This window comes from Salpingoeca rosetta, assembly GCF_000188695.1.
Source record: "Salpingoeca rosetta unplaced genomic scaffold supercont1.19, whole genome shotgun sequence".
Taxonomy (NCBI): Eukaryota; class Choanoflagellata; order Craspedida; family Salpingoecidae; genus Salpingoeca; species Salpingoeca rosetta.
In genome coordinates, this window is record NW_004754915.1 from 1,071,250 (window position 1) to 1,083,749 (window position 12,500).

At 55.6% G+C, this 12,500-nt stretch overlaps 3 protein-coding genes across 3 annotated transcripts in view; 2 read left to right on the plus strand and 1 right to left on the minus strand.

Annotated features, from left to right (window-relative positions):
- The window catches only part of PTSG_07962 (uncharacterized protein), a gene marked incomplete at both ends in the record, with an annotated part of 1,986 nt that extends 582 nt beyond the window's left edge, over nucleotides 1-1,404 (plus strand). The window contains 4 exons of the mRNA XM_004991708.1: nucleotides 99-190; nucleotides 427-664; nucleotides 923-1,028; nucleotides 1,241-1,404. Of these exons, the coding sequence (XP_004991765.1) occupies nucleotides 99-190; nucleotides 427-664; nucleotides 923-1,028; nucleotides 1,241-1,404 (600 nt within the window). The remainder of the gene's footprint in view (nucleotides 1-98; nucleotides 191-426; nucleotides 665-922; nucleotides 1,029-1,240) is intronic.
- A 371-nt stretch (nucleotides 1,405-1,775) lies between these two features.
- PTSG_07963 (uncharacterized protein) lies at nucleotides 1,776-5,451 on the minus strand. Its single transcript, XM_004991709.1, has 8 exons — nucleotides 5,127-5,451; nucleotides 4,845-4,948; nucleotides 4,509-4,625; nucleotides 4,166-4,351; nucleotides 3,725-3,819; nucleotides 3,288-3,455; nucleotides 2,964-3,035; nucleotides 1,776-2,731 (listed from the first exon to the last, which is right to left on the minus strand). The coding sequence occupies exons 1-8, from the start codon at nucleotides 5,404-5,406 to the stop codon at nucleotides 2,506-2,508; spliced, it is 1,248 nt and encodes a 415-aa protein (XP_004991766.1). The 5' UTR covers nucleotides 5,407-5,451; the 3' UTR covers nucleotides 1,776-2,505.
- Nucleotides 5,452-5,564: 113 nt separating this feature from the next.
- Nucleotides 5,565-12,500, plus strand: part of PTSG_07964 (uncharacterized protein) — a gene marked incomplete at both ends in the record, with an annotated part of 9,337 nt that continues 2,401 nt past the window's right edge. Inside the window, 20 exons of the mRNA XM_004991710.1 lie at nucleotides 5,565-6,106; nucleotides 6,312-6,375; nucleotides 6,581-6,778; nucleotides 6,990-7,100; nucleotides 7,343-7,444; nucleotides 7,683-7,760; nucleotides 7,944-8,214; nucleotides 8,442-8,603; nucleotides 8,866-8,965; nucleotides 9,212-9,296; nucleotides 9,504-9,605; nucleotides 9,856-9,924; nucleotides 10,130-10,207; nucleotides 10,435-10,554; nucleotides 10,879-10,989; nucleotides 11,281-11,367; nucleotides 11,557-11,621; nucleotides 11,812-11,899; nucleotides 12,071-12,169; nucleotides 12,407-12,500. The exon at nucleotides 12,407-12,500 is cut by the window's right edge and continues 13 nt beyond it. Coding sequence (XP_004991767.1) covers nucleotides 5,565-6,106; nucleotides 6,312-6,375; nucleotides 6,581-6,778; nucleotides 6,990-7,100; nucleotides 7,343-7,444; nucleotides 7,683-7,760; nucleotides 7,944-8,214; nucleotides 8,442-8,603; nucleotides 8,866-8,965; nucleotides 9,212-9,296; nucleotides 9,504-9,605; nucleotides 9,856-9,924; nucleotides 10,130-10,207; nucleotides 10,435-10,554; nucleotides 10,879-10,989; nucleotides 11,281-11,367; nucleotides 11,557-11,621; nucleotides 11,812-11,899; nucleotides 12,071-12,169; nucleotides 12,407-12,500 — 2,626 coding nt within the window. The remainder of the gene's footprint in view (nucleotides 6,107-6,311; nucleotides 6,376-6,580; nucleotides 6,779-6,989; nucleotides 7,101-7,342; nucleotides 7,445-7,682; nucleotides 7,761-7,943; nucleotides 8,215-8,441; nucleotides 8,604-8,865; nucleotides 8,966-9,211; nucleotides 9,297-9,503; nucleotides 9,606-9,855; nucleotides 9,925-10,129; nucleotides 10,208-10,434; nucleotides 10,555-10,878; nucleotides 10,990-11,280; nucleotides 11,368-11,556; nucleotides 11,622-11,811; nucleotides 11,900-12,070; nucleotides 12,170-12,406) is intronic.

Here is a 12,500-nt window from a genome sequence, read left to right on the forward strand (position 1 = left end):
CGTTGCCTGATTGCTGGAAGTCAACTTGACGCCACCCACTACCAGTGCCAGTCAAGTCACTGTTCTGTCGCCCTGGCTGCGAACAACTGATTGCTCAGGTGGCTGTGCTTGTGCTGGCATACAAGGCTGAGTGCCAGCAGATGGGCTGCTTCACCAAAGAGGAGTTCCTGCGCTGTTTCCGCGTCATGGAGTGCGTTCCCCTTTTATCATTTGCTTCTTTTTCATCACACTTGCCTACGCAAGTCACAGCCAACCTCCCCCCCCCCCAAAAAAAAAGATCAATCCCTGCAGATCCTTGTACACTGCCGTCTCCCCTGCGGTACCCTGGCCCCCACCTCACACCAGCCTTATGTCCCTTTTCGCGCGCCTTTGTTCTTGTTTCCTCCCATTGTTTTATCATGGCAACCTTGCCTCGTATCTGTGCAGTGTCGCCACCCCGGAGCAGCTTGCGTCGAAGATCGCCGACGTGCGCGACGAGCTGGACGACCCGGCTGTGTTTCGCGCCGTGTACCGCTTTGCATTCAAGTACGCGCTCTCCACCATCCACCCGCCGGCCCGCAACTTGGACCTGTCGACGGCAAAGGAGATGTGGCACGTGCTGCTCGCCCGCCGCTGGCCGCTCACCCACGACTTCTTCGCTTTTCTCGACCATAAGGCTGCAGCGGTACGTTGCGTGTTTCATTTATGCTGTCGGTGGGGCTGTACTTGCTGCTGTTGATGTGGCTGTAATTGCTGCGCAGCAATTGCTGTCGTTGATGTGCTGTTGGGGTGATGGTGAGTGTGTTGCCTTGACTGCATACCATTTCGTACAAGCTGTCTCCCCTCTCCCTATCCATATTTTCCCAAAATCAAGCGTCAATTGTTCTCCGCCACTCACGTCACGTCACCGCTTCCCCGTCCCCAACGTGTCCTGTGCTGTCAGAGCAAACGCCCCGTGGTGATTACGCGCGACCAGTGGTTTGGTGTGCACGACTTTGCTGTCCACGTCGCCCCGGACCTTTCGTCCGGATACAGCGAGGACGATGCATGTACGACGCGCGTGTACTGTTGTGTTGTTGTTCTTGTTGTTGTTGTGTTGTGGTGTTGCGTGTGTTTTGTTGTGTTGCGTGTGTTGCATGCGTGCGTTTTTGTGTTACGCGTGTCATGTGTATGGTTTTGTTGTGTTGCGTGTGTGTGTCTGCGTTGCTTGCATGCGCCGACGCCCACATCACACGCTCATGACCTTGCATCACAACCACAGGGCCTGTGCTGCTGGACGAATTTGTAGCGTGGAAGCGAGAGCGCGACGCTCAGCAACAACAGCAACCACAACAACAGCAAAGCGAAGAGCAAAGAATAGGGCAGGGGAAGCATCACTACTACCAGCACCGTCAGGTTGGCAATGGTGGTGGTCATCACCAATAGCACACATCCATCAGCTGCCGTGGCTGCAGTTGCTTTGTGCGTGCGCGCGCGTGTGTGTGTGTGTGTGTGTGTGTGTGTGTGTGTGTGGCTGCAGTTGTTTCGTGGGTGCGCGTGTGTGTGTGTTTCCTCTGTTTGGTAATCGATCCTTCCACATCCTTCCACATGTGTGTGTGCGTGCGTGTTCAATAACAGCGTAACAGCAGCGTTTAATGTGTCGGAGCTCACGAGGTGAAGCAAACAAGCGAGCAAAACAGCGAGCGAGAACTGAACGGGGGACACATCTAGAGAATAGCGCGCGCACACACAAACACACAAACACACACACAAACACACACACAGACACACACACACACACACACACACAGACAGACACACACACACACATACAGACGCTGAAGGGCATGGGAGGAAGCGATGATAGCAGGGAGAACGTGGCGGTGAGAGGAGCAAAGACGAAAGAGTGAAGCAAACACAAACACACACATATGGACAACCCTCCCATGACACACTACGCGTGTGACTGTGGCCATCAGTCCAACAAAATTAAATACGCTTCAGCCGGTGTTCGCACCGACACCACAATCCAATCAACCGACCAGTCCCACCTCCCTTCTCCAACGCCCAGCCCGCACCAGCCAAAGCCAACGCGAATGCAGCAGCCACACACGTGTGTGTACCAACACCACCACCACCACCACCACCATCATCATTGCAACGACAGCAGCAGCAGCAGGAGCGTCGACAAAGCGTCGCGTGCGCGCGCGTGTGCGCAAACGAATGACGACGGTGATGATAGGGTGGCGGCGTGGTTGCTTGCAGGCAACAGAGGAGGGCGGTCGTGGGCAATCGGTAGCCAAAGGGGGTGGAGACGGTGGGAGGACGTGGTGTCCTAAGACAGGGCTATTTTTGGTCATCACATGGCCACAGATCACCACGCACACAGACAGACAGACAGACAGACAGACACACACATGCACACACACATGCACACACACAGACACAGACACAGACACAGACACATGCACACACACACACACGCACACACACACACACACACAAACGACCAACCTGTGTGCGCCCATGATGCGATGACAGCAGCATTCACGCCTGCTTCTTGGCCTTGTTCGTCTTCTTTGCAGCAGCGGGAGCCGTCGTCAGCTCGTCCACATCAGCGCCCCTGCTCTCCGCGTGCGTGTGCGCGTGTGTGCGGAGTGCGAGTGGGGCGACGATGGGAGACGCAGCCGACAGCACAAATGCCGCAAACACACACGCGCGCACGGCCGTGGACGCCAGCAGCGAGGGCGAATCCGCAGCAGGCAGCAGCACGCTGGTGTGCGTGTGTGCCCGCGCGTGTGTGTGTGAGCGTGCGGGTGTGTATGGAGAGTGAGTGCGATGAAAAAAGAAAAGAAAAAAGAGTGTCGAGTGGATGATAAGACGGCATGGCGCGCTGGTGCTTGGTGTTGGGGATGAGCAAAACCATCATTGCATGCACCAGAGGCGTTTCCCAAGAGATACAACAGCAGTGGCTGTGCAGGCGTGCTGCTGCATGTGGGCCGTACAAGAGGGTGGCGGCGGTGATGGCGGCGATGGAGAGGAGAAGAAACGCACGCAGCACCGGCGTCCACTTCACACTGCGAAGAAGAACAAGGAGGAGGCGGAGGAGGAGGAGGAGGAGGAGGAGGCGGAGGAGGAGGAGGAGGAGGAGGAGGAGGAGGAGGAGGAGGTATGAGGAAGGAGGAAGTGTAATTGGTGAAGACATGCACGCATACAGACGCGGAGAGTGCAAACACAATTGTACACACACACACACACACACACACACACACACACACACACACACACACACACACACACACACACCCCTCACTCCTTCCACCGCGCACATGAGGCGGATGAGGTCGGCGACGCCAAAGGAGGACTGGGACTTGAACCAGTTGGGCATGTCGGAGCCGCGTTGCTTGCAGGCAAACGGAAACAACACAGCAGACGTGTCGACAACGGCGAGGACGAGGTGGTGCAGGAAGAGAACAACCATGGCAAGGCGGTTGTACCTGTGCGGCGGACACCACAAACACAAAAGGACACACGAGAAGTGGCATGCACGTGGCACGCGGGGGGGGGGACGTGGCAAGGCGAGTTGTGAGGGACAAAGCACAAGGCGTGGTTACAGCTATGGTGTGGAAGGGGCTCAAGGGATGCGTGTGAAGAGGGCGCGTGACAGAAGACAGCGACCAGCCAATCAACCCATCCGCCACCACCTCAACCACCTCGATCACCTCAATCACAAATAACCATCGCCAACGCACGCAGCGCAACTGACAGGAAGGTGTACGCGACGACAAAGGCGAGCGCGTGAGTCAGGGGCACAATAAATCGGGCAGTCTCCAGGGGTTTCTTCTTGGTCATCTGCAGGTGCTGTTGTTGGTGGTGGCAGGAAGACGCAACGCCCGAGTCCAAGGCGTGTTGGTATCAGTAGGTGTCGCAGCAACACGGTGCGACAGATGCACACAGAAGGACAGATACACAAAGGGAGGGGCCACAGCACACAGACACACACATACACCTACACACAGACACACATACATACACAGGCACACACATACATACACAGACACACAGACACACCTACACACAGACACACATACATACACAGACACACACAGACACACAGACACGCAGACACACAGACACACAGACACACAGACACGCAGACACACAGACACACAGACACACACACACACACAATACACGGACAGCGCACCCTCTGCACGTTGACGAGCTGTGCGGAAAAGGCAAAGTAGGCGATGTTGGTGAGGAGAATCATCTTGGTGCCAAAGGTCATGCTATGCGGGAAGTCGACTGTCAGCCACTCCTGCCACGACAGGTTTGCTTCCTCGTCGCCGCCGCTACCATCCTCTCCATTGCGGGTCATCGTTTCCTTGGGCGCCTGCCAAAACCAAGAGTGAGCGAGTGAGTGAGTGTGAGTGAGTGAGTGAGTGAGTGAGTGAGTGAGCGAGTGAGTGAGTGAGTCAATGTGTGTGTATGTGTTTGTGTGGTTTCCTTGAGTTGACAAGTGGCTTCAGTCACCATGGCCAGCAACGCACCGCTGTGAGAGACTGGACGATGAAGATGACATTGAGGACATGTGCGAGGGCGTCGCAGGCCGTGAACATCCACGTCGCCTGCTGATACCGGTCGACAGCCAGCAACTTGCTCGCGCGCTGCACCATCATGTCGACAAGCAATACCGTGTGAGCCAAGGAACAGCATGTTTGAGCCAACGCACTCGACACACTGCCAACAACAATCTTCAAACTCAACACGAGTGCAGGCGCTGAGCAACAGTCGTCACCACTGCCTGCTGCCATGTCCACCACCACAAGCTCCATCACAAGCCCCACCACAGGCACAGTCGATGCAAGGAGTGAAGGCGACATTACCCGGAGGACGAGATCGCGCACAAGCTCGTGGACCGCATAGGAGCAGCCAGCCACAAACAACAGCAGAAGCACATCCATGGGGCCCGTCGTAAACCGCGCACTGCCTGCACATGGTTTTGTGTGTGCGTGTGCGTGTGCGTGTGTGTTTGTGGTGAAATGCGGGAGGGTGATTGTTTCAAGGCGAGAACGAGAGCGTTCGCAAAAACGCAACTGAAAGCAAATACAAACAACTCCACACACACACACACATACACATACGCACGCAACACTACACGCACGCACCTGGCTCATCTGTGCTTGTGGTGTTGTGCGACGGGTAGGTGACGGCGAGCCCCAGCGGCCGCGTCGGTGGGAGGATGCAGAGGAGCAGTGGAATGGACACGGCGATGGTGGCGCAGTCGCCAGGGTTCGACTTCATCACCTTCCAGAAGAAGGCAAAGGACCACTCAAACTCAAGATCGCCCAAACCAAGATTCCCAAGCATACCAGCAGCACCGCCACCGCCGCCGCTGCGGCTCCCAGCAGGGCGCTGTGGCCGTCGTGAGCGAGGAAGCTTTGCCATCTGTGTGGATGTGTGTGGATGTGTGTGGATGTGTGTGGATGGAGATGTGTCGAGCGACCTTGTTTGCTTCCTCCACTGGCTGTCGACGATTGATGAATGATATCAGATATTTCTCCACAATCAACACAAGCAGCAGGAACACAAGAACGGGTTGAAGAATGAGTGGCGCAAGTCTTGGTGAGGACGTGGGTGCTGGTGCTGGCGCCACGATTGAGGACGAACGCCAAGACGATGCGGTGGTGGCAGACGCCGCGGAGGGGAGCGGCGATTGGGTGAAGCCTGTGAGTGCAGCACGAGTGAAGGAGTGGGTGCAGCGCCGAAAGGAGCGCCATGAGCTGCGCGAGAAGCACAAGGCTGCGCCCAAGGAACGGCCCAACCGAGCGTTCTTCAAGGCGCTGGATGGCACGGTGAAGAAGACGACGGCGTTTGTGAAGAAGCTCAAGTCCGCCATCACCGAGCAACAGCGGTCCTCCGTCATGGCTGACTTTGAGAAGCTCAACCTGACCAAGTTCCTGAGCGAGGTGGCAGGCTCGCTGGCAGAGGCTGGGCTCACCAAGAACGCGGATCTGCAGACAGCCGTCACCCTTGCGTCCGCCATGCACTGCCGGTACGCGGAGTTTGATGAGGCCTTGCTCGACGCCCTCAAGAACACCCTCACTCTCCCTGAGCCAGACGACAAGGATGCCATGGCGTCCTTCAGGTGCGGCCACTGCGTGTGTGTGTCTGTGTGTGTCTGTGTGTGTGTGTGTGTGTGTGTGTGTGTGTGTGTGTGTGTGTGTGTGGCGGTAGAGGGGAGCGTGAGCAGTGATGCAGAGCAGTGCAAGAGCTAATCGATGTGAGTGCAATACACACACACACGAGTTCACATGGCTTGTGTTGTTGTCCCTTCTTTTGGGTTTGCACAGGTTTGCCTTCCTCCTGTACAGTGAGTGCGTTCTGCTGGGCATCTACGATGAAGCCGAGGGGAAGGTCAGTTTGGACAATGGTGGTAGCCTACACTTTCCAACAACAGCACGTGTCTGCCCATTCTTCATGCACACACACACACTTCTTGCACACACGCAAGCACGTTTGAGCTCGTGACTTGCCGGGTTGTCGACACTCGATAACGACTGCTCACACACTTCGCCTGTCGTGCTTGCGTTTCCCCACTGTCAAACCGCCTTGTCTGTAGCAACTGGCCAAGCAAGTTGCTGGCGTGGTGCAAAACGACAAAGCAAAACACCACGTGTACCTTCCGCTCGTCATTGACGTGCTGGGGGCCATAGCGGAGGAGCTGGTTGGCATCACCGCACGTGCGATGCGTCTTGGCGCTGCCGCCCAAGGCGTCGACACTCACACGGAGCCCCTCTTCCCCGTCGTCCAGGGCAAGGTGGGCACCTGCGTTTGCTTGGTTGCTTGGTGTCGTGTCGTGATTTTGTGTGCTGATGTGTGGTGTGTTGTGGTTTTGTGTAGTGGTGTATGGTGTGCTGTGTGTAGTGTAGTGTAGTGATGGATGGTGTGTTGTGTTCGAGTGTGTACTCATAGACGCGGCGCTGTGGTGAGCGTACACCTCACACCGGCTGTCTCCACACCACGTGCAGCTTGTTCCGTTCCTGGACCAGTACTACGAGACGGTGTCTGCTGCGCTGATCAAGAGGAAGGAAGTCCTCAACGAGCGCCTCAAGCTCAACCACGCCACATTCGAGACAAAGGTCGCAGCTCTGTGTGGTTACACGTGCATCCGGTGTGCATGCGTGTATTGTCCTTTTGTGTGTGTGTGTGTTTGCGTGCGTGTATGTGTGTGTTTGCGTGCGAATTTCGCTGTTCTGCGTTAACTCGGCTGCGCCGTGAAGCTGTTCGTAGCCACCCCTCCCTTTGTTTTGACATTCGTCGGCATGTCCATGTATGTGCGTGTGTACGTGTGTACGTGTGTATACATGTGCGTGTGGTGCAGGGTGAGCTGCGGGCTGAGCAGAAGGAGCAGGAGGAGAAGCTGCAGGCTGCATTTGACGAGTTAAACGGCCACGTGCGCTCTCTCGCCAATATCATCGACAAGGTGACTTTTGAAGTTTATGTGGAGCAGTGAAACTGCAAAGTGCTGCCGTGACTCGTCTTTTCTGTCTGTCCGTCTGTGTGTGCGTGTTTTCCCTCTGCTCGCACAGGCACACACACACACACACACGTACACGTACATGAACATGCACACACACACATACATTGATACACACAAACACACAAACACACACACATGCGTGCTTTGTCCTGTTCACACCCCTCCTGCCGTCGTGCGTCAGGACCTGCCGGAGCTGCCCGAGTTCAAGCCGGAGGATGTGCTAGCAGAGATGAGCATGAGCATCACCAACCCGTACTTGGTCTGTCAACACTCGCGTGCTTGTACCCGGTTCTGCCAAATGCGTGTAAACGAGTGTGCCAATGTGACCTACACACACACACACACACACACACACACACACACACACACACACACAAGCGCGCAAGTTCTCACCATCACCATTGTTCCATCCCTCCCTCCCTCCTCATACACGCGTGTGCAGCACGCGAGCGAGGACGAAGTGGCTGCGGGCATCTGGGGCGACGTTGAGACGCGGGAGTTCTACGAGTCGCTGATTGAGCTGGAGCGGATCATGCCGGCGGTGCTCTTCAAGGGCGCAAAGCAGCGGCGGCAGGCCGTGCGCGAGTTGGAACAGCAACAGCAGCAGCAGAGGGAGGCGGAGGAGGGAACGGTGAAGGGTGCTGATGGTGATGGTGCTGATGATGACGAGGACGCGGAGGGGAAGAAAGAGGACAACGAGGAGGCCGAAGAAGGTACGGTGCATATCACGGGAGACTGGCGTGTTGCATTGGCTCGCACTCTTGTCTTTTGCTGCGCCTACTGTTTGATTTGACGCTTTCAAATACTTTTCATGTATCCTGCATCACAACCGCCATATGAGAAACAGCACCCCACGGTCTCACACCTCACACCTCACCCCTTCACGACCATCACCATTGCACCTCACACCTTCACGACCACGGCTGCGGCGCTGCATCAGCTGTAATGGAGGACGCAGATGCGGTGGCGCGGGAGCTGGCAGCAATGGGGCTGGACCCATCGGCCGACGACGACGACGATGATGATGATGATGGAGAGGAGAACGCAGAGGATGTGGAGGCTGCTGCTGATGTTGGAGATGACGATGAGGAGGATAAGGAAGGTGGGTTCGCTTGGCGCAAGTGGGAAGTGGAACGTGTGTGTGTGTGTGTGTGTGTGTGTGTGTGTGTGTGTGTGTGTGTGTGTGTGTGTGTGTGTGTGTGTGTGCGTGCGTGCGTGCGTGTGTGCGTGCGTGCGAATGTACGCATTTTCTTGTGCCCAGCGCGCATGGTGCTTACACACTAGAGATTCTAATTGTCTGCATCCCATTCACCCCTCATCATCCATGCTCCTGTGCACGTTCCCCCCCCCCCCAATCGTTGCAGCGGAGGCGGCGGTGTCCGGGTACTTGACGGAGGGATCGCTGGACGCGCGGCCCGACCTGACACTCTCCACCATTGCAGAGATCATTGAGCAGCTGCCAAGGTCCTCCGAGCATGACAATGCATGATGATGATGATGAAGATGATGATGATGATGATGATGATGATGATGATGATGATGATGATGATGACGGCTGCTTGGGAGGTGGTTTCGTGCACATACGCATTGAGATGATGACAGGTTGATGAGAGGGAAACACCTCAAACACACCATATTGCGAGCCGCGTTCACTCACGGTGATGTGTGTGTATGTCATGTATGTGTGTTCTTGGGTTGAATTCCTCCCAGGTCGTCGACGGCAGCGAGTGTGGACGAGATTGCAAAGCAGTTTTGTTACAAGAACAGCAAGAACGCTCGCTCCCAGCTCATTGAGGTTTGGGCGCCTGTCGCAATTTTGCTTCGCGCAACCTTTCACGCCCACTGATTGTCGTTCACGCACAGTCGTTCTCTCTCCCTCACGTGTTCTCACACACACACACACACAACCGTTCACACACAATCGTTCTCACCCTCCCACACCCCCTGCCGTTTTCCCGCCTTCCTGAATTGCCCCCACAAACACAATTCCCCCGAACACCAGCGGCTGTATTTCGTGTCGCGGGAGGAGCAGGACCTGCTGCCGTACTACTCGCGACTCGTCGCCACCCTCCAGCCCGTCATCCCAGACATAGCAGACACACTCGTGCGTGCTGAGCACATACACACACACACATGTACACACACACACACACACGTACACAATTGCACACAGGGCGCGATGCTGGTGCTGGTGCTGCTCTCATGTCGCATGTTGCGTCACCTTAACACACACGCACGCACACACACACACACACACACACACACCATGCACACACACACACCATACACACACCATACACACACATACACACACACACACACCATACACACACATGCCTGACCGACACCATTAGGCGAACCGGCTGTGTGCGACCTTTCGCTTCCTTCGCCGCAAGTTCCCCATCAGCCATTACGAGAGCAAGGTGCCGCCCAACTGCACTCTTATGTCCGCATTGCACCTTCTTGCACCAGCACGAGCGTAGGAGTTGTACATCAGGGGGTTGGGAACCCGGCTTTGTTTGCGTTGGTGCTATCCAGGCTCGTCTCACTTGCAAAGCGACACACGCAACACACGCAACACACGCAACACACGCACACACATGTGCACGTGCGCGCATGCATACACAGTTGCGCAATGCGCGATACATTGGCGAGTTGACGAAGTTCCGCGTGATTGACGGAATGAAGACGCTTCATCTGCTGCAGGTTAGGGCACCCGAACACATTTTCGCCCCTTTATTGTTGGTTTTCTGTTTACTCTGGTTGCACTCCAGCACGCGCGAGTGTGCACACACGCTTACACACACACACACACACACACACACACACACACACACACACACACACTCACTCACTCACTCACTCACTCACCACGTTTGTACAAACATCCCACTTCGCTGCTCACCCCATGACTGCACTGCAACCACCGCCAGCTGCTGCTGCGGACCTTCAAGAACCACGAGGTTGACACGGCATGCATGCTGCTGGAGACGTGCGGGCGCTTTCTCTACCGCAGTCCCGGCACACACGTCCGCACCCACTTGCTCCTCGAGGTGCGCTCATCGACGGCGTTGAACCCCCCCCCCGTTGAACTTGTTTGCGTGCGTGTGTGTGCGTATGTATGTATGTCTGTAAGTATGTATGTATGTATGTATGTATGTATGTATGTATGTATGTGTGTATGTATGTATGTATGTATGTATGTATGTATGTATGTATGTATGTATGTATGTATGTATGTATGTATGTATGTATGTATGTATGTATGTATGTATGTATGTGTGTGTACTCGTGTGCTCGTATCACGCTGAGACGCGACTACCTCGCACTCCACTCTCCCCACACCCTCACTCCCCATCATGCACACTTCACCACAGGTGATGAAGAAGAAGGCAGCGCGACTGCGGCTGTCGGAGCACCACCGCACCCTCATTGACAACGCCGTCCTGTACTGCAACCCGCCCGCGGCCAGCGCAATGAAGAAGAAGGTGCCATGATGTTGCTGGCCATGGTGTGGTGGTGGTGGCGGTGGCGGCGGTGGTGATTACATTTGCGTTCCGTGGAAGACCTCCTTTCAGCTGACACTGCAACACACACACACATACGCACACACACACACACACACACACACACACACACACACACACACACACACACACACACACACACACGTACGCACGCGCACACACGCACGCACACACACACACACACACACACACACACACACACACACACACGCACACACATACACACGTGTGCACTGTGATTGCAAACGACAGGAGCGGCCACCACTGCACGAATACATCCGCAAACTTCTTTACACGGACTTGAAGCCGACGCCAGCAGCCATCAAGACAGTCGCAACGGTGGGCAATGTGGATTTACACGCGTGTCTGCGTGTGTGCATTTGTTTGTGTGCGCGTGTGTGTGCATTTGCTTGTGTGTTTCCTGGCGTGGATTTGTTTTGTTTCCAAGCCCTGCATAGGTCTTCTCATGCAATGCTCTTTCGCTCTCCCCTCACGCTGCTCCCTCTTGTTCGGTTCGGTGGTCTGCAGCGCTTGAGGAAACTGCCGTGGAACGACAAACCGTTCTTGCAGTATGGCGTCAAGTGCCTGACACGGTAAATGCCGTTGCCATGCAAGTGAATTGTTGCGGCTGGATGGATGGCTGGATGCATGCTTGCATGGCTGGATGGATGGTGGGCTGTTTCATTTCAAGGGTATCCGACTGCAAGTGCCATGCCACATCACAACACCTCACCTCCCTCCCGTGTGCCTCCACAACTGTTGCAATTCTCCACCACGCCACAGCGTGTGGATTGTGACGTTCAGCTCCATCCCCGCGTTTGCGAGTCTCCTCGCCCTGCTCAAGGCACACATCCCCAACGTTACCGCCATGGTAAGCAGTGGACACACACACATGCACACACGCACACACACACATACGCACATCAGCGAAGAGGATGAGGGTGTGGTGCCTTCAGGCACAGAAGGGGATGTTTATCCTCTTGTGTTTGTTGCCCAAGCAATTCTGAGCTCCCAACTCACAATCGCCATGTTGTTGCATCAGGTTGTGGATGCGGTGTGCGAGGAGATTCGACTCGGGATGGAAATCAACGACCCGAAACTGCGGCAGCGGCGCGTGGCAACTGCGAGATACTTTGCAGAGGTACATGCTTGCTTTGAGTATTGCTTTGGGGAGGGGCAGGAGGAGTGGGGGAAGAGGTGGAGGGAGGGCACGAAACCAGGCCAGCTGCTGACTTTGTGCTCTTGGCACACCTCCACTTCCGTTTCCCGCACGTACAGACAGCTTCACACGCACACACTCTGGCACTCATTCGCTCACACACACACACACACACACACACACACACGCTCTCACTCACTCCCACTCACTCACTCGCAGATGTACATGTTTGGACTGGTCACCGACGCGTTGGTGATGAAAGTGCTGTATTCGCTCATCACCTTTGGCGTCAACACACCCCTCGATCCACCGA